Below are 27584 nucleotides of genomic sequence, written 5' to 3'. Positions count from 1 at the left end.
CATGACGGCTCATTCCCTCACAGGGAAAGTCGGCGTTGCAAACTGTAGATGGAAAACAAATTTCAGCTCAAGAGCAAGAGATACATTTTCAATTTTAAAACCTTGTAAAACTACATAGACTGTTTTGGCGTTACTGTACAAGGTTCGATATTTTTTGTCATTCATATGTCACTGTTAGTTTTGAATTGAAATAAAAACTCTAATAAATCCACCAACGAACATCACTTTGTAACTGTTCTAGTATGTGGCACACTATGAACTTAAAGTAGTGATGGTCTGGAATTTGGAAAAACTTAAATAAGTCTATATTTTAAGCTGGTTTGTATCAGAAACCTGGATGATGACATGCTAAACAAACAGGAAGTATTCTTTCACTCTACAGTAGCGGACAGGTACAAAAAAAGCTCTTGCCAAGATGATGACTTTGTTTTTTTTAGTCAAATATATTGGTTAATACATTTGTTTTGCTTAGTTAAAACAGAATCAATAATCATGGACAGGGGTGTCTTATCCTATTTTAAGACCAAAAGCTGTACAGTGAATTTCAATAGATGTAGTAAAAGTTTGGACGAAAACTTGATCCAACATATCTTTGTAAAAATTCTTAAAGGGATAGTTAAACAAAAAATTCAAATAACACAGCTTTAATATTGAAGCTTTGACATGAGGAATTATTCTGAGGAACGTATATATTTTAAGTTTGTTCGAAGCAGAAGCTCCAGGTCGCTCAGCTCCAACTGCAAGTTTATCCTCATTGAAACACATTGCAAGATTGACACCAATGGCCTGGTAGTTTACATTAAAAATAAGCTTGAAAGAAATACTTCCTGATGTTGAGGCTTCAATACAAGAAGGACGTTACAGACGAGCAGTATGGAGGTATTTGAACAGTCTTTTTGGACGAAGCAACAGTCGCTACATTAAAATGAACAAACATTTTTGTCTATATATCTAAAAAGGAACAGATTACTCTGTAAATAATCCCAACCCTTAGTCGACATGAGGGTGAGTAGAAAATGAGTGAATGATAGTTGGACTTTCAAGTTAAAGTTTTTTTTTTTTTATATATATATTTATTTATATTTTATATATTTATATATATATCCCAGCTTTGGTTCAATCACGCGTCACTGCTGTAGTTTCAATACCGTCAGTGAAATCGTTGGTTCTTACCCAGCTCTCCGAACAGTTCAACACCGAGAGCAGCATAGATGAAAAACAGCAGCATGAAGAGCAGGCCGAGGTTTCCCACCTGACCAACATATCATATTATTCAGTGTATTCACAGGACAACTTTTCATTTGTGCTGCAGCGATCAAACAAAACACATTCTTTACAGGATTTAGCATACAATAAAAGCAACACAATGTTGTGTGTAAAGTAATACCCTTTGCCTCTGATACTGAATGCCAACTTCTGTCCATCTACTCAATTAAATAAACCATCTGGTATTCAGAGTAATAATTGGTGCGTGGGTTTTCTAGGAAAGCTAAAATTATCATCTTCTTTTAAAGATGACCAGTACAACATACAAATACTATTACTATTTAATACAAGGTTTTATATTTTCGTTTAATAGTTGAAGGAATCCTGCATTTGTTCTTTGACTTTGTTTGTTGAAGTATAAGTGAGAAAATGTAAGAAAATTCGCTTAATGATTCGGTCGAACCTGTTTCGTTTCGAAATAGAGGCTGATATTATCTTTTTTTAAAACCAGTTGAAGAAGCAATCAAATAACTGAAGAAGCACTAGAGAGAGTTCAGACACCAATTTTCGCCCACATAGGTGATTTTTTTTGTCAATGTTATTTCCCAACTGAGGAGCCACAGAAGCGAGATGGTGAAAAAAAGACATTTGTTTCTTAATAGTAGTTTGTGGACACCAAAACATATTTGTTTTCATTCAGGATTTGCAATTTAGTTCCATGGTGTCATATGTCAATCTTACTGCGTTACTGCTACAGTAGTAGACCTGTGCAACATCAGCATTTTTTTGTTTATTCATCTAAATAAGAAACATTATTTTAAGGAAACATTTAAAAATGATGGTTTTCAATAGTTCTGTTTACCAAAAAAAAAAATTTATAATAATAATAATATGATACATCTCTTTTCTAGTTTAAGAAATTGTATAAATACTAAGGTATTGATTTAGAATAAACTCTCTGGAGTCAACTATATGAGAATATAAATACTATCTTAACGAAGAAAATAACAGGTAGACTATTTTTTAAGTTTAGTTATTCCTCAAAATATTGTTTCTTGTTATGGTTAATTTTTAATTAATAATTAAAAAATGTCTTAATACTGAACACAAAGAAACAAGTCAAGAGAGTGTTGGTCTACTACTGTAGTCGCAACGCAACAATTTTTAAAATAACCACGTTAAAATCGAGTCATAAAACAAACCAAGATCTTTTGTATCTGGAGATGTAAACTCTAGCAAATAAACTATCAGGGTTAGTGACGTAATGGCGGTGAATTGCAATTCATAACAAAATAACATTAAAAATGACAATTTTATAGTCATATATTAAAGTATTATTTTAACCATGTCATGCCTCCCTACCCGACATTTATATTTATAATTCCACACCCTTTGTGTTCATAAAAAAAACCTCCCATTTTGGTAAGTAAAAAAAAATGTGCTTGGCCACATTTGACATGATGCGACATAACCGTTAGCTCAGACTACGCTAGCCAAAAGGAGCTAAGTGAAGCAGTGGGCGATGAGGAGAGAGGAAAAAGATTTCCTTCTCTCTCTCCTGTTGAGCGTTTGCTTGCCGAGATATAAAAGAGGCACAACCAGCCGGAGGCCGTTTGCAGGATGTAACGTAAGCCCGCCTGATTGCTGCAGATCCTCCATGCAAACAAAGAAAGTAATCCACAGGGATGGCAATGCGGTCGTGTTAGAAGCTGATTGTTGGAGCTCGGGAAGCATTAACTGTAGTTTTATCTGTTGTTTTGTCTTTTTTTGACGAGGGATGACGAGTTTCTGGACCGAGAAGCACATGCACTGCAAGTTTCTGACTTCATCATTACGAGCACGAAGTAAATGGCAAGTCTATGTCACACAGGACGTTCTGGCCCGGACACTGATAATGTAATGAAAAGCTTTTTTTTTTCTTGCTCGCCTAACAAATCTTTTATTTCTATTCTTTGGTGGTTCAAAGGAGCAGACTGACTCATATCGGGAAGGAAAACTCTTTTTACTTTGTCGGAAATGATCAATGAAAATGTCATACTTGACCGCCTGTATGGAAGAATTACACAATGGAAGGCGTTTATCGAGAAAGCTTCGGTGAACATGCTAAGGAAATGGGTAAAATGCTTTTCCTTTTTTCCATATCATGCCGCACCAGGGGGCCATCATTGAAGGACGTGGCTCTTAAATAAGGCAGGACTCAACACTTAGCCACTGGGGAAAACTCCTATACGGAGAGGGACCAGCCGCCATCCAGGAGTTTGGCTCCAGATCCAGCTTTTGTCCAATCCACCCTGTCCCTCAACCATTTGGCTTTTCATGCAAGAGGGTCTCTTGTAGATGGTGAGGTGGGGGGGGTACCGTTTGATCTACTAGTACTACTACTACTACTACTACTAGTAATAGCTTGGAACCAGTGATGGACTAATGAAACGTCATGAAGCAGTGTCATTATCTTCAGAGTCCACTAGATGGCGGTCCCTGCACTATTTTCCCTTCGTTTTAAACAACTGTTCTAATGAAACATATTTTTTTTAACTGATGGCGCCACCTACTGACCTCTAAACAACATGACACTGCTTCATGAAGCTTCATCAGTCCATCACATCTTGGAACAGTTCATAAAACATTAGACATTATTAGAATCTCAGGGCGCCACCTACTGAGCTGTGAACACTGTGACAAACATTAATAAAATAAAATGATAAAAGTAAGAAACAAGTAATCTTGTAAACGTCGAGCAACAATGTTTTCCATAGGACTGACTCTTGCAGGTAAAAGAGTGTAACGCTTGAATAACAAAATAGAATTATTAACAAGGCTTTAAAATCATCTACCCTCATATGGACATGAATATTTTTACTTCTTTCTCTTTTTTTTTCACCACGGAAACTAGAATATAAAATAGGGTCTTCTGTGGAGCGAGGGAGCTGAACTATTTCAACCATGCTTGTGTCATTAATTGCTACCTGAGAGTGGAATTATTAAGTGAATGCAGCAAAAGGTCTCAGAATAAATGAAGCTAGCAGTAGAAAATGAACGAGGCATTTAACAAAGAGCTCTCCCTCCCTTGGAAGCAATAATACTCGGGGAGCTTAAAAGACAAGGCCATCTTATCAAACCATAAATGTTAATTAACTCGGAGATGTCCTTGTGATAATGTGAGAAAGGGTAGCTCCATCTCTGACCGAGGGAAGCTCGGGCCTTACCTGAGGCAAAGCTTGAACCACCGTGTCCAGCAGCGCTCGCATTCCCGTCGCCATTTTCAGCAATTTCAGCACTGGAGATAGAGCAGAAGGTTTGCTCTCAGATTAAGTTGAACCGGTTTGACAAATCCACAGTGTCACAGTTAAAGGATGAAGGAAGACAAGCGGCAGAGGAAAGAATCTTTTCGTGGAGTTCAACACACAAGATACAGTACGAGGGTGAAGATGGAGAAGAAATCGAAGAGGTCCTTTGTGCCGCGACCATGGAGTTGGTTTTGATGAAGGGCTGGGTGTAGAGACTGGTACCTTTACTTTGATTCTGAGTCCTGAACAATCATTTTTCGATACCTTTATTCGATCAATTCTAACAAAAGGGAAATTTGCACTCGAGGCCGTTTTCAGTGCAAAATAAAACTTGCTAACAAAACCGACTCTTGATACCAAGCTCCTTGAAGGTTCATGAAGCGGTGTCATTATTTTCAGATGATGGCGGTCTCTGCACTCTTTTCGTTTATTTTGAAAAACTTTTCTAATGAAAAATCTTTTTTAAACTGATGGCGCCACCTACTGACCTCTAAACAACATGACACTGATTCATGAAGCTCCATAAGCCTCCATCACTACCTACAACTTGCTTTATAATAACAATAATAATATAATACAATTTCAAACATGGACACATTGACATGTGTGAGGAACCTGTCGGTGCAAAATATGTTTTTGTTTTCATTTCAAAATACACAGAGAGAGAAAAAATAAAGTTTTATGAACTAGAGTTTCTCCCTCTATTGTCTCAAACTATTGAATATTTGTGTTTACAAAAGTAAATAAAGACGCTTGTTGGGTTGGTTCTTGTATCTTCCTGGTAACTTCGAATATTCTTTCATTTCTCCATTGGAAACGAGCTTTGTTGAAACAAAAGCGAGTACTACTTAACATATTACAAAATGTTACATATTGTTGCTTTAAGGTGACAACACATACTGAAGTCCATCAATTAAACTAAGAAATGTTGTACTTGATGAACTGATTTAAATCGGAGGCAGAAAAGGGAATTATTCGACTGAGCCAATCCTCTCCAACAGCCACTTCATTTGACATTCAAGTAGAATGGTTAAAAAAATATATTCCACTTGGTCAAATACTCAGTTGGCGCGTTAATCAACACAAGCTGTGATTTAATTAGGATGATCCCCAAGAGTTCACTTAGAAATCCCAGGCAGCACTGCAGAGGTCAGAAGCTGCAGATAAAAGGGCAGAGATTAACTGACACTGATCTTATTTCACTTGAACTGGTACAGTATGAGGTTCAAACGGAGCGGTGGAGCTATGGTTCAATATCTTCTAGACCAGAACTAAAGCCATTTAGTCATCGGGAGATGACGACAAATGTTCATCAACCAGCGTCTGAGTCCGAACCCCCTTTGGTAGTGGACCTTTTGTGCCTCACTCAGGACTATCCATATTCCTTCAACTTGTGATAATAAAAAATAATAATTCATTTTATTTATAAGGTGCCTTTTTATGACACACAAGGACACCATACATATAGATTACAAAACAGCGAAAAAGACAAGTTTTAAAGAGAAGAAGGATACGAAACTAAAAACTAAAAACTAAAAATTAAACAAGGAAATCATAAGACAAGTGTTACATTGAATAAGCCAGTTTAAAAGGTTGAGTTATAAAAACAGTCCAGACACCGTGGTCTGAGGCTGATGGAAGAGGAGCTCAGTTTTCGGTTCCTTTTTTTGGTTTCAGTGCCGTTTTCCTGGTAACGATAATGTGATGAGAAAGTAAGTATGTTCATCGAATACTAACCATGTCATCTGAATCTGACCTTAAACGAGATCTGAAGTTTTCTAGTGCAACTCATTTCAAAATTCAATTCTCCTGACTCAATTTCTGATAGAGTTTACTGGGAGTGATGGTTCTGATGAAGCCTCATGAAGCAGTGTCATTATTTTCAGAGTCCACTAGATGGCGGTCTCTGCACTATTTCCTTTTGTTTTGAACATCTGTTCTAATGAAAGATCATTTTTAAACTGATGGCGCCACCTACTGACCTCTGAACAACATGACACTGCTTCATGAAGCTTCATCAGAGCATCAGTACTTACTGGAGCTGACCATGTGAGAAGTGGTGCTGGGAAGCAATACAAGTGAATAAGAACATTTCCAAACTTTCCTGAACCCAAAGTCTAATAAAGAATGCCACCAACAATGAATCTCTTTCAATTTAGCACTTTTATAATGACTGTATTTCATGAACTTACTAACACAACCTTGAGTTAGTTTTTAAAAGCAAGTTTAACAACCTTGGCAGAGATAATACATCCTGTAGTCCTTCCTACCCATCAGACACTCTTGGCTTCTCAAGGACCCAACGGACCACAACATTTGTGTGTGTGAGTGTGTGTCCTGAGGAGTGTGTAGTGGAATTCATAGTGGTCTTTTAACATGATTAATACGTATTCAGAAGGTACAGATCTGTGATTAGAACATTCATCATGCGAGACGGTATTATCCAGAGAAAGTACCTCGGGCGATCCTGAGCACTCTCATGATTCTGATGATGGTGGGGTTGATGGGGAGCGACGCATTGATCTCGATCTCCTCCAGCGTGATGCCCATCACCGACAGTAGCACGATTGCGAGGTCCAACTGGTTCCACCTACGCAGGCACACAATGAGATTGTAATCGGCGTAAGTTCTCTCAATAAATCCACCATTATCTCTGCTGTCTTAAGCAATGAGTCCATGTTGTTTTATGGCTTCACCCAGTCAGAGGTTGTTTGTTTTTATGACGGGCAGCAGCAGCGCAGCTGTTGCCAACAAAACCAGGTAGGAAGCAATTACATGAATTGTGTACAAAACATCATTTGGAAGAAACACAATGTAAAAACGAATATAGACGTCATACTGATGAAATGGAACAAATGTAAACATATACGTGTATATAATTCAATTGGGGTTTTATAACATTGACTTTATTACAATTATTTTCCTGTCAAAATGTGTCAGAAATAAGTAATAATTGCTTTATTAAGTTATTATTATTAAGTTGCTTTTTCAACAAAAAGGTATTTTTTGAATGTAAAGACCCAATCTGCAGTTTTGAAAAGTGTCAATTCTTCCTTTTCCTTTTGCCTTTTTACTACAAGTACAAGTGTTTAAGATTCAATTGTTGCAATAACTCATCTGTGCAGTAATAACATGCATGTATTAAACTGGAATATATAATATTATGTATATTTACTTTGGTAATCTTAACACTTTGGATGTTGACTTAACCACTGTCTTATACAATGTGAACAGAGAAATTACAAGTAGGTGGCGCCATCAGTTTAAAAATAAATTGAAGTTTCATTAGAAAAGTTCAAAAGAAAGGCAAATAGTGCAGAGACTGCCATCTAGTGGATTCTGAAAATAATGACACTGCTTCATGAAGCTTCAAGGAGCTTGGTATCGAGATTCTGTTTAGTTAGCAAGTTTTATTTTGAACTGAAAATTAGTTGTTTTCTCAGTAAGGAAACAGCCTCAAGTGCAAATTTCCCTTTTGTTAGAATTAATCTAATAAAGGTATTGGAAAAGAAAACAAAGGAAAATAGTGCAGAGACCGCCATCTAGTGGACTTTGAAGATAATGACACGCTTCATGAAGCTTCTTCAAACCTTAACTAGTTTTGTGATAAAATAATAGCTAGAACGCTTTAGAGTCATGACTGTAAAAATTAAACCAATCTTTTCATAAACTTAGACAATAAAAAAGAATGAGTTTGCAATTGTTGCTTGAAATATGTCTTAACAATGAACAATTTCTCTGCACTTTAATGTTATAATAAAAATGTTGAATAGTTGCCATGAATAGTTTGGAACTCTAGACTCGTTGATCCTTAATAAATTAGGTTAGCATTGCCTGCTATAGTGAAAAACCTATCGAGGCCACACAGATCTTAACCAGGATTGAGTATGACCTCGGGTAGAGGAGAAAAAGCAATTGAAAAAACACTTACACCTTCTTAAATGTGCAGTTCAGATTTTTATAATCCTGCAAAGTCCCTTTCTTTCAACTCCATTTGCTGCAGAATTGCTGCCTGCGGAGTAGTTCTCCACAGTTAATGTGTCTGGTCTCAGATAATATCGTCCCAACTGGCGACGGCCGACACTCGCAGCGAGAGCAAGCCTAATCCAAATAAGTTCTCCTCTTCCAGGACTTGGTTTTGGATAAGATGTTGGATAAGCTTCTTTTTGGCGAGGCAAAAATGGAAATTTGCAGAAATCTATTTAAAAATGTAAAATATCATACGAATGAAAAAAAAAATGGCAAGCAGTACCGCAGTGGCAAGCTGTTATGAAAAAAGAAAATATATTTGTAGGTTTTATTTTTTTATTAAGATGTTATTCAGCAACAAATTAAAGACCAAAACTGTTCACTGCGAGTTTTCAATTAATATTAAATGGTGATCAAGTTAGAAGTCCTTCATTTAATGTCTTAATGTTTAATGTTTTGTTGAAAACACAATAATATTATTACCTTTTTTTGGTTTCATAGATTTTTGTAGGGTTTGCAATCAGGATTTCTATAAAACCATCACAGTTTTGAACTTCATAATAACGGATTAAAACAGTTTAAATAGATTTCGGAAAATGATATGTGTTTTTGCAGATTAATACATAAAACATAAGATTTTTTTTTTCTAGCTAAACTACTACAGAGTGGATGTGTTCACACCATCCATCCATCTGTCTTATATTGCTTGGATGGCTGATATTTATAATTTAAATTACAGTATTTCTCTTCAACATCAAAAAATACACATTTTTGCTAAAATTGTAATTGGCATTTTCATTCAATTCATTACTTATATTGGACTTATTTTATATTACTTAATGTTTTTTGTTCAAATAGGTCTGGATTCATGGATTTTGTCTGTTGATTTAAGTGAATATTATAGTGAGATCAAGCCAAGAAGTTAAATGTAATCCTAACAAAATGGTAACAAAGGTATTTTACTGGTACTTCAGCATCAAGAGCAGACACACAAGGTTCTAAACCAAGACGTTCCAGTCAGTACCTGTCCTTGAAGAACCGTCGAAAGCCAAAAGCCACCAGTTTCAAAGAGGCCTCGATCACAAAGGTGGAGGTGAAGAAGTAGTTGCAGTATTTGAGAGCAGTCTCCAGGGACTGAGAGAGATGAAGAGACAGAAAGGTTAGTTAGAAGAAGCTCGATAGATTGGTCTGATACGCTAATGTGCGACACGACTGTCTCCATAGATAGACGACACAGTTACGTATGGGCAGACGGAATATTGAACATGGAGGATCAACTATTGGTTGCCAGTTTTCTGATAATGCCCAAAATGTATGTTATATCATAAGTACAGTATATATATATATATATATGGTGGATCAAAATACTTTTTGGATATAAATAAATAGAGTCTCAGAGACACCTACTTGAAGGAAACTAATCTGAGTTGCGACCCGAATAACATTGATAAATAGAAGGGGTCAAAATCACGTCTGACTTGAACTCGCCAAAACAGTGACGGAACGAATGATATCCTTAAAGTGCAACTCAAGTGAAAAAACCCAACTTTCCTGACTCGCATGTTTCAAATGTTGAAGTCTTTCTCTCCAAGATGCAGTAAGTCCCTCATCATGACCATGTTTTGAACGTATTACTCTAAGGTTCTCCCCCGTCTGAAATCTGGGCGAACGAGAGGTTACGAAAAAATGTTCTCAATCGACCTCTGTATGTTTTCTTTTTTTGACTGTGATTTTTTAAATACTAATAATCATTTATAAATCAGAGGTCTTGAACTTAATAAACTGGGGGCCTATAAAAGTACATTTACAATTAATGCCCATTTTACAGTTTTATATACTGCTTTATAATAATGTCATCTTCTGGTTGTTACAGAGAAACTGATTTATTCAGTCAGTGTTTCCTTAACCACACAGAAATAAGGATTTAAAAAAATATAGAACTTATTTTGTAATGATTATTACTGTCTGAAAGATTATTATATTAACGTAGCATCAGCCTGTGGCTCTTTACACAATGATAGTTTCAGTCAAGTTTACACAAAACCCAAGCTTGTATAAAAGTGAAACACAAACTGTTAAGCAGTCCAGAGGAATGTTACAAAACTTTTTTTGCACGTTACATTTTTAGTTTTTTAGCTGCAAATGCTATTTATTTCGTTGCTATTTTTTGAAGGCCGATCTTTGAAAATCATGTGGATATTAAACCAGTCTGTGTTGAAAAAAGGTTAGGGACCCCTTTACTGCTATTGCCCAAACCCTTGCTGGAGCCAAGGTCTCTCATCATGACCATGTTTTGAACTTGTTACTTTATAAAGTTCGTCTCAAATCTGGGCGAACGAGAGGTTACGAGAGCAAAGTCCATTATGACGTAATAATGGCTTCACTCCTCCAGCCAGCTGTAATCATGCCCCGCTATTTTTATACAACAAGTCCCTTAGTGGGAGTGATGACGCTTGGTGACAAACTTTTGAACCAATTACAGCAGGATAGGGCTCATGCACATTTTCTAATGTAAATATTTTAATGAAAAGAGAGTTTTGTACAAACTGACACATACTGATGATACAATAAAGTTCAACATCTATTTAAGACACACTTAAATCAACACATCAGTGGCCTTAGAAGTATAAAATACTTTGTTTCCAGAAAATCTGATAAAAGCTTCTGTGAGCATATTTTGGCTTCCAGTGGATCTGGAGCTGAGAGAGCAGAAAATTTGTCTCATCTCATTTTTAATGCATCATTTGGAAGGACTTTTTTAACAAGGTCTGCTGCATATTTCTCTACTTCGCTTTCCACCCAGGCCCTCACCTCCGTCGACCCTCACCTTCGGCTGACTGTAGTGCTCCAGGGACATGGTGATCACGTTGATGCAGATGATGAAGGTGATGACCAGGTCCAGGTAGTGGCTGGTGCACAGCGTGTGGATGGCCAGGCGCGCAGGACCGTAGGATGCATAGTAAGGCATTTTCTGTGCCTCTGGAGCGGGAAATCATAACAAGATAATTAAGAGAAGGCCAGATAATAATGAAATAGCTAAATGGAAAGATGAGTGGGATGGTGAGGAGGATGTTAATAGACCGAGCAGAGACTGATGAAGATAAAAGAAGCTCCGGAACATTTCATGTCAAGAGACGCAGCGTTGCAAAAGAGCGTTGATGGCTGCTGATGACTTTTATAAAAAATCCAGTTTTATTGAAATTCTGGAGCCTTCCTACTTCGCCTCTTCTTCTCCATGCGACGCTGGCGCTTCTCCTCGCGACGCCTGGCTTCCTCCACCTCCTGGTGCTGCCGACATTTGTGGAAATTCTCCACCACCACGCCCACGAACATGTTGAGGACGAAGAAGCTGACGATCAGGAGGAAGGAGATGAAATAGAGAAGCATCCAAGGACTGTTGTTGGTCACCGGCTGGAAGGCGAAGGGCGAGAAAGATTTGGAAAGAAAAAGTCTCAGGGAAGGCTGGATTGAAATCAAGGAGGCCTTGCAATGACACACTTTTCTTTAACTCAATGGGTTAGTTCACCCAAAGGGTTGGGATTGTTTTTATTTAATACATTTTTTGAATGTAGCGACTGGAGCTCAGTTGTCGTCGTCTTCATTTTCCTGTATTTTAAGCTTGTTTTTAGCGGACACTGCTGGGCCGTCAGCCTACGCTGACAAGAAGTACTACGGGTTGATATCATGAGTGCTTCTAGTCTACCTTCAAAAGGGAATCATTTGCGATATTTACCACATATTTAACCATAAGAGTACTTCTTGTCTGTGTGGGATGTTGGCCTAGCAGTTAGCCAAGCACTTACTCTAGTAGCGCCCCCAAAAAACAAGCTTAAAATACAGTCTAATTTTAATTTTTCGGGAAGAATTCCTCATGTCGAGGCGTCAATACAAAAAGGACGTTACAGACGAGCAGTATGGAGGTATTTGGATGTTTTTAAGTGTCTTTTTGGACGAAGATGAAGACGAAGACAACTGAGCTCCAGTCGCTACTTTAAAATGAACACAATTTGTTGTCCACAGCACTAAAAAAGAACTGATTAATATATATAATAACCCAACTCTTAGTCAACATGAGGGTGAGTAGACAATGAGTGTACTTTGAATTTTGGCTGAACTTTCACTTAAACTTTATTAACAAAATCTTCTTTGCCTAACTAGCTATTTCCTTTCTGCTACATCCGGATCAAATTCTATTTTAACAGTGAAAAGTTGAAGCTAGGACAGTGACTCCAAATTATAATCCGGTGCTAAACTATTTAAGATCCACGCTTTGAGGTCAACAAAACAATTATTTGGAGAAACACAACCTCTGTTGAGTAGGCTGAAAAAGAGATGTGTAATCATAATTTTAATTTACTAGTGTCCACATAGAGCACAGTCTATTATGGGCCGGAGTAATGAGCTGTATAGAGAAAGAAGAGCTTTGATCCATGCCACATCCCCAGAGATATGAGGGCAACGCTGTAGCAAATAAATAGAAAAATGCAAATTATTTGCACACTGTAATACAACCAGAGCCAATCCGTCAGCAAATATTTATTATTATTATAATCGAACCCGGAAAACAACAAAACAAATAATTCATAATCACTGTTTTAAAAAAATCCATCCTTTAATTGCAATGATCCAAGGCTGTTCATGATATTAAAAAGTAAAGATTTGTTTTTTTTTAATGATAGTTATGATCCTCCCTAATGTTATTTACTGTGTGTGTGTTTATAAGTCCAAAATAAGTTCCAGTTCAAGTTGTGTAAGGACACTTATGGAGATAAACATTGGGGACGAGGTTTCAAGCAGATGGATGGGTTGAGACCATGTTATGGGGTTGCTCGGCGACAGCAGCTCGAGTAAAGTCATCCCTTTTAAACACCGACATGACGTCTGGCAGAGACACATGGGCAGAGTCAGAGGTGACACACGGGATAGTTATTTACCATCATGTAAAACATGTTGTTGATGATGTTTCAAGTCGATTTTCTCCTCCTTTTAAAGAGTTCATTAAGTTTTAAAGCACACGGTAACTTTTATTCAATCCTTCGATGTGTATGACTCGAGGTCTACTTAAAAGTGAGTATCTGTGAAGCCTGTGTTGTTGAACCATAGTCTATAGTAAGTAAGTCATTTATATTTGTAAGGGCTTTTCCAGACCATGGTCACAACAACATCAGAACAGACAGCAGAAATATTAAAACATTTAAAACAGGCTTATTTTCAGAATACACCATTTCTCTTCTGTCTTAAGTACCAAGGTGATGTAAAAAGTACTGCGAAATAATTGGTATGGCTGTGTTTAGTCAAATGAAAACCTATTAAAGGGTCCGATCTGATGGGCCTGGAGACTAGTTGGCCACCTGGTGGTGACTTGAGTCCCCACTGGTCGCGGAACATCTCCTCGACTAAAGCCGAGTCGCCAGGAAGTTGCAGGGAGTTCAAACCGATTAGATTTTATTCCGGAACTAGTAGAAAACATTTTTTTTTAAAGTCAAGTTTCGGATATGTCTCTGTAGCAGCAAAGTCTCAACGGCGACCCCCAGACAGCGCTTGACCTACTTTTCAAGTTATATATACACAGGAAGATGTTGCTACTCCGGAACCTTTCAGGTCTCCGTGAAGTCGCGGCGACTTCTGAGTGAGTTGGTGAGAGCGCCAGCTTTTTCAGAGACGTCTCTGCTGGTGAGATACGATTCTTTGACTCGGCGAAAGAAGATGTCATTCTGGAAATCTTCCTTACCCAGTATTTAATACATATGGGGTTTTTTTTCCAATTAATTTGGGTGTATCTGAATCCCTCCTGGCGCCGTCTTACCCCTAAGCTAAGTTGCCCTCTCGCTAAAACCTTTACTGAGAGCTCAATAGTCTACACGCTAATGTTCAAGCAATTTTCTTTTTACTTTTTCACCTACTTACAATACATTAAACAGAAAAGCTAAGTATAGTTTTCTATACAATATATGGTTCATAATTGAATTTCCTGTGCCCCCTTTACCAGCCATAAAAACTTCACTATGAGCTCAGAAATCTACATCATTTTTTTTGTCAAACACTTCTAGACCTACTATTTTAAATCTGTATTTTATTTAACATATTCATTTTTTGTCAGATCAAAATTGTATGAACCTAAATCTCTCTCTCAAGATGTGTCTAGTTTATAGTAAGAACAGTCATCCGAAGAGGTGGATTCCGACAAGGCTATTCCAGGGTCGGAATGAATAAAAAGCTCAAAGCTGTCAAAAAAAAATCTCCAGTTGACTCCAATTAGGCCAACTCTGCAGCCAAATGAATCTATTTTCTACCCAAATACAGCGAGTCCTGCAAAGGGAAGTGAAGTGAGCAAGACAAGACTTCCTGAAAAAATGTACCTGTTGGTCGATTCCCACTGCATCGAGGCCGTGATACATGATGTTCACCCAGCCGTCTTTAGAAGCCAGCACAAACAACGACATGAGCGCCTGCGAGTAAAATCATTTTTAGATCTTTGAATCTTCTTCAGGATAGGTCTTGACACATTAACGCATCTCGCCGTTACCTGACCCAGGTTATCAAAGTTGTATTTGTGGTGAACCCATCGGAAGTTGGCAGCCAGACAGTCGGACTTGTTGGTGATGTTCTTGACGTCGAAGCCCACGCAGTAGTAGAACTTCCCTTTGAACAGCTGGGAAGACAAACCGATACGAGGAGAGTGAGAGAAGATGAGCTACAGAACGTGATCAGTCGCAGATAACTCTGCTACTTGAAGGCGTCTTTCTTTCTTCAAAGGCTTTTGAAGTTGCTTTATAATTACCACGGAATGGTGGTTACTCGTGTGAGACGGACACAGCTTTGGTAAGAACCCTTTACTTCATAGTGAGCACATGAAAGCACAGCAAATGTTGAGAGTACAGAGCGAGCGTTGAAGTCAGATAATTTACCTATATGACAATTTAATAAGTAAGTAAGTAAGTAAGTAATATTTATTTATATAGCGCTTTTCGAGACCAGGGTCACAAAGCGCTTAAACAATCAAAACAATACTCAAAAAAGTACATACTTTAAAGATCAAGATAATACTGAGAACAACACAGGAGTTCGAGAAATTCAAGGAAAAGCCTGAACAAATAGAAACGTCTTAAGATGTTTCTTAAAGGAGTCAGTAGATCCATCAAGCGCAAAGAGAGAGAAGATCGTTCCAAAGCTTAGGAGCAACAGCCTGAAAAGATTTCTCTCCTCTGGTCCTGAGTCGTGTGCGTGGAACCATAAGTAGATTTTGATCCACAGACCTCAGAGCCCGAGCTGGGGTGTAAGGCTGGATCAGATCAGTGATTTAAGGAGGAGCCTGACCATGAATAGCTCTGAAAGTAAGAACCAGAATTTTAAAGTTGATCCTGAAAGAAACTGGAAGCCAGTGAAGAGTTTTAAGGATCGGAGAAATGTGAGTTCTTCTACTAGAGCGGCTCAGAATTCTCGCTGCAGAGTTCTGAATCAACTGCAGACGAGACGGATCCTTCTTGTTAAGACATGAAAACAAACTGTTACAATAGTCCAGACGAGAAGAATCAAACGCATGGATTATAAGATCCAGATCATGTTCCGACAACATTTTCCTAAGTTTAGAGATTTTTCTCAGTAGAAGGAAACAGTTTCTGGTCAGTTTTCTGCAGTGTTGAACTAGAGACATGTCTTTATCAAATACAACACCCAGGTTTACAAATAGGTTTATAATACAAATATATATCTATGGAGAATATCCGGATAGTACTGCATAATTAAGATTAATAATGACACCTTATGTTAGAAACAGGAACCTAAAAATGATGCAAAAATAATTTCATGAAGCAGTGGCCTTTCTTAAACATTCCACTAGGTGGCGCTTTATGCTCTGTAATCAATTGTACTGAAGAGATATTCTCTAGGAATGTATGATTTTTTTTAACCGAGGACACCACTTACTGGACTCTCACCATATGCATAAATTCCTATTGATAATTTACTTTTTGTCGTGACCCAGGAATATATTTGTTCACTTCCTAGTAACAGTTTACCAGATTTTATTAAAGATCAACTAATGTGTTGATTTAAGTGTGTCTTAAATAGATGTGTGACTCTATTGTATCATCAGTGTCTGTTTGAACAAAACTCTCTTTTCATTGAAATATTGACATTACAAAACGATCTTAAGCCCCGCCCACTGAAAATACTTTTTTCTGGAAATTAAATCTTGTTTATAACATAACCAAACCTACTCTGCTGTGATTAGTCAAAGATCAGGGTTTGTCACCATGCGTAATCAATCCTGGAAGTCTCCACTTCCAAAGGGGACTCGTTGTATAAACAAAGCAGTGCGTGATTACAGCTGGCTTGAGGAGGAGTGAAGCCATTATTACATCATAATGGACTACGCTCTCGTAACCTCTCGTTTGTCCGGATTTCATTTGGAACAGAACTTCGTATGATAAGGGAGTCACTGACAGGAAGACTTCAACATTGAAAAAACATGTGAGGGAGTCAGGAGAGTTGGGTTTAGTTAGTCGTCAACACAGTACAGATATAATATTATTTGTATCATTAACCAAAATGAGCAATTCATATCAAATTGTGAAGATATTTTTCAGCTTGAGACCTTGGCTCCAGCAAGAGTTTAGGCAATATCTATTAAGGGGTCCCCAACCTTTTATGTATTTATTTATTTTACTGGTTTAATATCAACATCATTTTCAAGAATGGGGGCTTCAGAAAAAAACAGCTACAAATAGTAGCGTTAGCTGCAAAAACAACCAAAAAAGTAACATGCATAATAGAATTTAAAAAAGTATAGAAACACTCTCTTAACAGTTAACAGTTTGTGTTTTACTAGTTTACAAGCTTTGGTTTATGGGTCACCTTGACTAAAAAAATGTGTGTCAAGCGTCACAGGCTAATGCTACTACAATATACTTGTCAAGTCAAGACTCAATTGCACTCCAAACCAGCAGAGGGCGAACATGTCCAAAAGACTCTGGTGGGACCAACATCCTGGCCTGTGTTGCCAGTAGGACCGAATTCACCTGCGCACCCACCAGAACAGCATGGCCTAAATGTTTGGACTGAGCCCAGTCAGTCTCTCTCACCTGCTCCTGAAAGCAGGACATGACCACAGCTCCTGATCACCCAGAAGATGCAACTGGTAGGAAAGAAACTACTTTTAAAGAGGATTATGTTTGCTCCTGAGTGCTAATAATTTATTAAGATACTTTTGTTTAAGCTAATTTAAGCTTGCATTTTGTCTTTTGGTTTGCACTTAAAACTGATTGTTAGCACATACTGAAATAATTTCGTAAACTTGTTTGGAAAAGCAAGTTATATGAACATTTGTATTAAAATGAATGCATGTTTCTGTTTTAAAGGTTTTCAACCTATTTGTTTATGACAATTATATTCCGAACTGGAATCTTCGTCTGAAATCATCAGAAGAAAATAAAAACCAAAGGGAAAGAATCGAGTTGTCCTTTGCATCCTTCGACAAGTGGTCAAGCCCTTTTCAAGTTTAGGCAGAGTTGTGGTCCGAGCAGACATAGAACTTGACAATACTAATCAGTAATAATCAAGACAATACAAATTCTCTACTGAACTCTTAAGCCTTTATTTCTGTGTGGCCAGGTGGTTAGGGAACATCAGTGTCTTTGTAACAGCAAGAACGTGTAATCATTAGGTCGTACATAGAACCGTAGAATGGGCATTAATTGTGTGTTAATGGACCACCTGGTGATTATGTTCAAGACCCCTGATTCACAAAGTGTGATTTTTTTTAATAGTAATAATCCTGATATATCCAGAGGCCTCTCAGTTTGGCGAGTTCTCTCTATGCCTGCATCGGTTGTTTTTTTTTCGGGGAATCAGGTTTATTCCCAACGTCCAAAAAACAGAGAGGTCGATTGAAAACTTTCTTTCAAAGTTCTGAGTGTGTGTGCCCTGTTGCCTCTCACCCAAAGATGCTGGACACTCTCTAATAAGAAACTAAATATATTCCACCTCACTGACCTCCTGGCGACACGGGAGGATCATGTTCCGATACGTCTGTTCGTGAAAAAAAAACACAATCCAGTTTCCCTCGGCACATTTGGTTTGGGGGGTTGATGGGTCGCCCGTAGAGATCACTAAATATCAGAGCGAGTGGTGCTCAAAGGCTGATTGAAAACCCAGCGGTGACCGTTTTGTGGCATCACTGTATCAGTGGGGCTCCCAGAGTAACAATGAAAGACACGTATTGAAAAATGAGGTAATACCAGCAAAAGATAATTTGAATTTTGTGAAAATATATGTGTTTTTGAACGTTTCCCCACCCAAAAAAAAAGAACAGAAGGTAGATATTGAAAATGTAAGATGGACCTTCATGTAGTGATGGGCTGATGAAGCTTCATGAAACATGTGCTGTGTCTCAAATCGCATACTTCTCTTAGTATACTAGAAATTAGTATGCATCAGGATAGTGTACGTACTAACTAGTACGCAAATTCTCCAAAGATAGTATGTCTCAAATCAAACTCTGCTGCTACGCACTAACAGGAAATGACGCGACAGCTTCTTCTTCTACTTCTATTTAACAATGTTTCAACCAGCTGTAGGAACACTAGCGACACCTGCTGGCAGCACGTTTTGCAAGTTTGGAAAAAGAAATAAAGAAAAAATATGAGAATCGAAATATTCGAGATATTTAAGCTGGTATCAGCACCGAAGACGTGTCATCCTTCTACTGCTGCTGAAAATGCACCTGTAAGTATATGAAAATATATGCATTTATATATGACGTAACTTAAGTTTAAAACGTCACTAAGATGGCAGCTGTTTAGGGAAGATAGTGTCCATCGAACCACTACTCAGTTTTGTGGGCGTTTTAGTGACAATTTTGCATACTAAGAATTGAGACGCACTTACGCACTAAAAATACTAACTTTGATTACGCTAGTATGCGATTTGAGACACAGCAATGTTGTTTAGAGGTCAGTAGGTGGCGCCATCAGTTTAAAAATGATATTTCATTAGAACAGTCACTACCTTCATGAGCGTTTTCCTTCTTTATTCAAACACATTGACGCTGGTTTATTTCTTCGGCCAGCAACCTTGAGATGTTTTGATTAAAATGTATCACTGGAATCTAAGGCCCTAGAAATAAAATATTCAGAGGGTGTTTACCTGAACGCCGAGAATCCCAAAGATGATGAAGAAGGCACAACAGATGAGGACGATGTTGCCGATAGGTTTCAGAGACGTGATGAGCGTCTCTACCACCAACTTCAACCCCGGGGCTCTGCTGATCACCCTGTGAAAAAACGACAAATGAAACGAGTTAACAAACTTTATTATTAATGTCGATTTACTATTTTTTCTTAACTGACCTCAGGGGTCGAAGGGTTCGGAGCAACCTAAGAACTCGCAGCACTCCAAGGATCTTGGCTCCGCCGGCCATGGACACCACAATGTCAATGAGAGACACAAAAACCAGGAAACCATCGAGGATGTTCCAGCTGCTCCGTAGATAGGCTGTTTCTCCCAAATATAAACCCATGGACACCACCTGCAGAGAGGAAGGAGTTCAGGGAGATGGCAGAAGGCAGGGGGGAAACAATCTAGTGATTTAATGTAGAGCTAAGAATAAGATCAGGAAAGTGACGAAAAGAGAAAAGAGAAGAGAAAAAAGACACTGAAGAAGAGGAGTGGAAACATGTCAGCTTTACAGAAATCTGCAAAAGTAAGGGAGTTGAATGACGGTCAATGGCCGCTAGTCTGACTTCAACAGAGTGAATGTTGAAAATAGAAAGCAAAGGATTATGCGAATGACTAAAGCAGAATTTTAAGAAGGGGATTAAACAGGTAAGTGAAACTTCAAAGCAAAACCCTTTGGAATTCAGTTATTTACGGTCAAAAAAGGAAGGGATTCTTAAAACGCCTGAAGAAACCCACATATAAATGGATTACCCGAGTTTAAATGTTCACGGACCACTCGGATAAATCGGAACACATTGCAATAAAACTTGTTTCTAATAGGAAGGGGAAACATTAATACAAGATTGTGGTCTTCTGGGATTTTATTTGGATCCAGGAAGAATTAAAGGGATTTGTCATTTACTTAAAATGCCTTGTAACAGTCTCTGGCGAAATGGGAGATGAACCGTGTACAATAAAGCACACAAGATAAATTAGACGCCAGGATTTTACTCAATGCTAGCTTAGACTTTAACTTAACCCTTGTGTTATCCCTGGGTCAAGGTGACCCTGAGGCCCGAAAACAGAAATTTGTTTTCACCTTGACTCTGGGATAACACAAGGGTTAACATGTGCAGAAATTCCCTGTTAAGGAAAAGGCTTAATGACGAGTTACGATGATTGTAGAGTTGGTTTAATGAAGTATAATGTAATTTGGTTATTATTTATTTAATAAATAGTGTTACCCAGAGAGGATTATTTGGTAATGGGAGGCTTTCATAAAAACAATACATTTTTACATTTAAATACCGCTGCGATCAACACATTTTTTCTGTTACAAACTGACCCCGGCCCCCCCATCAAAGAAGGAGAAAGTGAAGTGGCCCTCACAAGAAAAGAAATGTGGCACTCATGGTTTCAAGCCAATAGCTCTGACAAAAGACAAGAACCAGTTATGGTAAATAATAGTAATGTGTCAACTTTCAACATAGAATTTTCTACCTCTGCTGGAAAAAGGTGTAAAGTTGGGGGTTGGTGAATCTCCACACAAGGGTTGACCTTACTTTTCTATATATCGTCAACGCATGAATGAATTTAATGAAGAATGAATATTATGAGTGACGAAAAAGAAGTATCCATTTGGCTAAGCCCGTTCCATTAATGCTATCGCTGTTCTCTCCCTTCAATCTTTTCCCGAAGCATTCAGCAGCTCCAACCATTTATCAGGACACAAACTGCTTTAATACAGAAGGATATCGAAGGGCGACGATGTCGGCGCTACCGGTCCAACACTTCATCCCGAGCAGCACCGATCGCTCAGATGGACAAAACAGAATTCAGGGAAATTAAAGACCAGTGGCGTGTGGTTGACACAAAGTTAGAGAGAGGACACAAGGTATGTTTTGAGATCTTAACAATCTGGAATTCCTGTTTTTGTCTCTGAACATTACAAAATTAAATGCTATGGATCTATGCTAGACAATGGTTGACAAATGGCTTTATCACCAAATCGGTGACATGACAGATATTACATACATCTGTTAATTTTGAGAATATTTTGGGATCAACCCAAAATAACACGTTTTACTTGTTTAACTAGAAGATTAAATGGACTGCCAAATATCTGAACTCTAACCATTCTATTAGAAACATAAACAAAACCATTAGAATACGGATCCTAACGTACTCACAAATGTCCTGCCAGAAAAAAAACCAAACTGTGAATCAATATTTCGAACTGTGCAACCATTCCTGAACCTGTCTGAAAGGTAGTTTATTTTGATTTTCAGACAGTAATAATCCATTCAACCGAAATTATTTATAAGTATTTTTAGCTTTGTCTGTAGCCCAGTATCAAACGCATCAAGGACTGGCTGTTGAAGACCACTGTCTTAGACACATAAAGTAGAACTGGGAGAGAACAGGAGTTGTACCATAGACAGTGACAAATATTCAAAAGATACAGACTTTGCTGGCGGGCCATCAAATAACCGTCTTTGCGTAGGTAATATTCAATCTTGTTAGAAATTACATTCACACTCACTAAAGCGTTGCCCGGGCGATGATGTTTCAAAAGGTCTGTTTGACAATAGAAACCATGCGGCGGTCGATGCTTATAGAAACATCTCATCAGCTGATGCCTTCAGGCTTTCTACCTCCGAACGTGAGGAGGTCAAAACTAACGTGGTGATCGGCTGTCGCCAAATGAAGATTTCATTCCTATTGAAATTGCAACGAAAAGGCATTACAGCAAAGCAAATTGGGATCCAAATAACATTTCCAGACGACATGGAAAAAAAAGTGGTCATCGTGGTCTTTGGGATAAGAAACCATCCTTCCATCTTTTGTGAGGAGAGGTTTGTGGTAGTGATGGTCTGAGGAAGCTTCATGAAGCAGTGTCATTACTGTAATCGTCCACTAGATGGCGTCTCTACACTATTTTCCTTACAACTGTTCTAATGAAACTTTTTTTAATTAAATTTTTAAACTGATGGCGCCACCTACTGACCTGAACAACATGACACTGTTTCATGAAGCTTCATCAGACCATCACTCTCTCTTGAAACATGTCATTTTTAAACTGATGGGGCCACCTACTGACCTCTGAACAACATGACACTGCTTCGAGAAGCTTCATCAGACCACCACTAGTTCTAATGAAACATCATGTCATTTTTAAACTGATGGCGCCTCCTACTGACCTCTGAACAACATGACACTGGCTAGTGAAGCTTCATCAGACCATCACTATCTCTCTTGAAACATCACTTCATTTTTAAACTGATGGCGCCACCTACTGACCTCTGAACAACATGACACTGCTTCGTGAAGCTTCATCAACACAACACTAGTTCTCATGAAACATTATGTCATTTTTAAACTGATGGCGCCACCTACTGACCTCTGAACAACATGACAATGCTTCGAGAAGCTTCATCAGACCATCACTAGTTCTAATGAAACATCATGTCATTTTTAAACTGATGGCGCCACCTACTGACCTCTGAACAACATGACACTGCTTCATGAAGCTTCATCAGACCATCACTAACTCTAATGAAACATCATGTCATTTTTAAACTGATGGCGCCACCTACTGACCTCTGAACAACATGACACTGCTTCGTGAAGCTTCATCAGACCATCACTAGTTCTAATGAAACATCATGTCATTTTTAAACTGATGGCGCCACCTACTGACCTCTGAACAATATGACACTGCTTCGAGAAGCTTCATCAGACCATCACTAGTTCTAATGAAACATTATGTCATTTTTAAACTGATGGCGCCACCTACTGACCTCTGAACAACATGACACTGCTTCGAGAAGCTTCATCAACACAACACTAGTTCTCATGAAACATTATGTCATTTTTAAATTGATGGCGCCACCTACTGACCTCTGAACAACATGAGACTGCTTCATGAAGCTTCATCAGACCATCACTAGCTCTAATGAAACATCATGTCATTTTTAAACTGATGGCGCCACCTACTGACCTCTGAACAACATGACACTGCTTCATGAAGCTTCATCAGACCATCACTAGCTCTAATGAAACATCATGTCATTTTTAAACTGATGGCGCCACCTACTGACCTCTGAACAACATGACACTGCTTCATGAAGCTTCATCAGACCATCACTAGCTCTAATGAAACATCATGTCATTTTTAAACTGATGGCGCCACCTACTGACCTCTGAACAACACGACACTGCTTCATGAAGCTTCATCAGACCATCACTAGCTCTCATGAAACATCATGTCATTTTTAAGCAGATGGTGCCACCTACTGACCTCTGAACAACAAGACACTGCTTCATGAAGCTTCATCAGACCACCACAAGGCTGCGGTCACAGCATGGCGATCTGCTCAAAGTGATCCGAGTGTGTTCGCACATGAGTAAGTGGGGTACGAGGGCCAGGAAGCATCCTTGATGAATTGACTCTCAGAGAGGAGCAGCTCTTTAATTAGTAAAGGTGGTTTAATTATTTATTTCCTGAGGGCGATCGTGCCCGAACACAAGGAACGGTGTCACGTTATTTATTATCAGCGCGAAGAGGTGGAATTCACACCAGAGTTCAATGTCGAATTGAGAAGATCTGCTCCGATTAAGTTGAAGTTATGAGGGAGATAGAGATTAAAAAAAATAACCACACAACACAACAGATGAAACAAACTGGGGTCAGTTCTGGGCCAGAATCACACTGTACATCTTTGAAAAAGGGGGGAAAGTTTGCAGCTGATAGCCGAGATGATCACACACATCCTCATCCTCCACATCTTAATTATCTTCAGTCATGAATAAATCAGCAAAGTCCCAGCGCTGGGGAGAACACCAGCAGTCACAAGGGCCTTAATAATGGATAACACCAGTGTTTCGGACAGCGGATTAGAAACAGTATTTATCGATGGGAAAATCAGGAGGAGCTAAAAGGCCATTTGAAGAGCGATAGCTTTCTAATTACCAGCTCCATCTACAAGCCTGTTGCCAACAGAACATGTGCTGCTGATTCAACTACAAGTTAGGAGCAACAAGACGAGCGCACGAGTGAGACGGATGAAAGATGATTATCGAGTCGATCACCGGAGAAGAAAGAGGAAAAGAAATTTCGCATCTCCATCTTTTGCAATGAAGGAAAAAGATGCTTGAGTTATAGATGTCATTTCTGGAGTTAAAGGTGTGTGAGGAAGCATAAGGACAGCGGTGGAATCAATTATTTACCTTGACAGTCATCTCTGCGACAAAGATGGCTGTGAAGATGTAGTTAGAAATGGTGAGAAACAGCCTCTCCTGTAAGAAAGATCAGATTGTCAGACGCACAATGAAAAAGAAACATTAAAAGTCAATGGAAAAAGTCAAATGTTTTATGCATCTTGTTGAGTGAAGTGAACATTAAATTGAAATGTATGCAAACATGAATAAAATGAAAGTAGGTTTTTCACTTGAAGTAACTTGGAGAATAATTAAAAATCTTTATGTTCCTTACAAAACTTGCTTCAATGGTGGAAACATTAAAATGCAAAAAGTTACATAAATGTATTGAAAACAATTTTATTGGAAAAAATAATTTTAATAATCAATTTTAATTGATTCATTCAAGGATTAAAATAAACAGTTTAATATTTCCTCTCATGCATTTTTTCCTGGAACAAGTCGGGTAGAAGGTCAGTGATTTCAAAACATTTATCTTACCAGGCTGCCTTGAAGGATTTTGGGTCTCTCGAGTGCCACTGTGATGCAGTTCAGAAAGATAAAAGCCAGAACGACGTAGTCGAAAAGCTTGTGAGCGATAATGGACTGACAGAGTTGTCGGAACCTGGCGGAGAGAAACACATGTGAGCAGAGAGAGTCTTTAATCTTCGATAATTGAGCTATTAAGTTGTGATAGAGCTTTTTGATGATGGCGCTTTTACTTTGGTTTTTATTGAGATTTTATTTTGATGATTGTGCTTTTACTTTGGCTTTTATTAAGCTATTATATTTATTATTGTGCTTTTACTATGTTTTTTTAGCTTTTATTTTGATAATTGTTCTTTTAGTTTTTATTGAGCTTTTATTTTTGTGAATATGCTAATATTTTTATGATTGTAATTTCATGTTAGTTATTGAGCTTTTACTTTTTCATTGAGCTTTTATATGATTGACATTTTATTTTCAAGATTTTGCTATAAGTTTTGTGATGGTGCCTTTATTCTCATGATTGTGCTTTCAGTTTTAATATTGCACTTTAATTTTGTGATTGAGCTTTTATTTTTGTCTCTTTGTTTTCGTCTCTGCCGTGCAACTAGCAGGTAGAGCATCCAAGTACCTTGTAAAGTTTTCTCTCCCTGAAGCCACACGAGTGTGAAATATTGACTCATCTCAAAGTTCAGACGAGCAAAAGTGCGACGGAGTGAAGCGAGCGCCCCTCGAGCACATCAGGTGGATGTATCTGTTGTGTTTCCAAACGCCGGTGCCCTCAGTAAAGACCTGGTACTTCTAATCAGAGCAGATTTAGCTGATTGTTGCAGCATCTTTCTTGGGGGTGAGAGACTTCAAAGTTCCCTCTTTATCTTTGAGAGCTGCTACCTCTGTAGCTTTATCTGCTGCTTCAGATCCAGCAGCACAATCCAATTAAACCAACACATCTGTCCTATTATTACCGCCTCGATCCGACTCAAATAACCAGAGATCCAGTGGTTTAGGTGTGAAATATTCATGCGTTTGTCTTTTTTCTTTCCTAAAATATGTGCTAATAAGATGAATATAAACATATAATAACTACAAACCTGTTAAACAGATACACAAAGTTAATTGTTTACATGTATTAACAAGCATTGACACACATTTGTGAGTTTCTACATTTGTTTGATGATTTTTTTTGTACATTTTATTGACAATATTGTAGATTTGTGCCAAATTTTTTCCCATTTTGAGTTTGTGTCAGAATTTGTTAAAAAAAATTCAACAATTTGTAAATTTGCTTTAGCGTTTGATCCAATGTTTCAAACTTTTATCAATTGTATCAAACTATAATTAATTTGCTTTAAAGTTGTTTTTTTAATTGGTTTCAAAACGAAACATGAATTTGCTTCAGAATTTGTGCAAATATGTTTCAATTTGTTCATCTGTTTAAAATGTTTGCTCATTTTTTTCAATGTTTGTTTATTTAATTTACTTTGTTTTTCTACTGATTAGTTGAGTTTCTTCATTTGTTTTATTTTTTTCTTTAGAGTTTTCTCATTTGTTACACTTTTAAAAATGTGTCACAATTTAGTTTATTCATCACAATGTGATCCTTTATTTTATCGTTTTAAAAATGAGTTTCTGATTTTGTTCATTTGTTTTATTTATTTGTTCATTGATTCTGTTTCAGCAATTGTTTATTTGTTCCACAATTTTGTATTCTTTTCAGAGTTTGCAAATTTATTTCAGACTAAATTTGGTTAGAAAATGTGCATTTTTGTTCTTTAGTTTTAGAATTCGATCATTTGTTTCACAATTTTGTATCATTATTTCAGAGTTTGATCAATTGTTTCAAACTATAATTAATTCGCTTAAAAAAATACATACGTTTGTTTAAAAACAAAATGTGAAATTGCTTCAGAATTTGTGCAAATATGTTTAAACTTTGTTCATCTTTTTTAAATGTTTGCTAATTTGTTTCAGAGCTTGTTCATTTTTTTCATGTTTAATTCGTTTTTTTTTATTTGTTTCATGCAAAAAAAAAAATCTTAGTTTTCCTGGTTTGTTTTTCTTTTTTTTTTTTAATTTTCTTTTTTTTCTTGGAGTTTGAGAATTCATTTCACATTCAATGTTTTTTCGTTTCAGTTTGTTTATCTGTTTCACAACTGATGTAAATGTGTTTCACAATTGAGTTTTTCTTCAGAGTTTGTAAATTTGTTTCAGATTAAATGTGGTTAGAAAACGTGCAGATTTGTTTCTCAGTTTGTTCTTCAGTTTTAGAATCATTTGTTT

The 27584-nt window shown here is 37.6% G+C and overlaps 1 protein-coding gene across 1 annotated transcript in view; it reads right to left on the bottom strand.

The window, feature by feature from the left end:
• The window catches only part of cacna1ib (calcium voltage-gated channel subunit alpha1 Ib), a 190888-nt gene that overhangs the window by 20439 nt on the left and 142865 nt on the right, over positions 1-27584 (bottom strand). Inside the window, exons 20-32 of the mRNA XM_087810032.1 lie at positions 25320-25443; positions 24849-24917; positions 19811-19989; positions 19608-19734; positions 14989-15114; positions 14822-14911; positions 11681-11873; positions 11290-11441; positions 9487-9596; positions 6950-7083; positions 4413-4483; positions 1174-1252; positions 1-42 (exon numbers count right to left, since the gene is read on the bottom strand). The exon at positions 1-42 is cut by the window's left edge and continues 80 nt beyond it. Of these exons, the coding sequence (XP_087666158.1) occupies positions 1-42; positions 1174-1252; positions 4413-4483; positions 6950-7083; positions 9487-9596; positions 11290-11441; positions 11681-11873; positions 14822-14911; positions 14989-15114; positions 19608-19734; positions 19811-19989; positions 24849-24917; positions 25320-25443 (1496 nt within the window). The remainder of the gene's footprint in view (positions 43-1173; positions 1253-4412; positions 4484-6949; positions 7084-9486; positions 9597-11289; positions 11442-11680; positions 11874-14821; positions 14912-14988; positions 15115-19607; positions 19735-19810; positions 19990-24848; positions 24918-25319; positions 25444-27584) is intronic.

The sequence above is a fragment of the Callionymus lyra genome, chromosome 1 (genome assembly GCF_982586985.1).
Source record: "Callionymus lyra chromosome 1, fCalLyr1.hap1.1, whole genome shotgun sequence".
Classification (NCBI taxonomy): Eukaryota; Metazoa; Chordata; class Actinopteri; order Syngnathiformes; family Callionymidae; genus Callionymus; species Callionymus lyra.
Note: the sequence above shows the minus strand (reverse complement) of the source record. Positions and strands in the feature narration are given on the sequence as shown.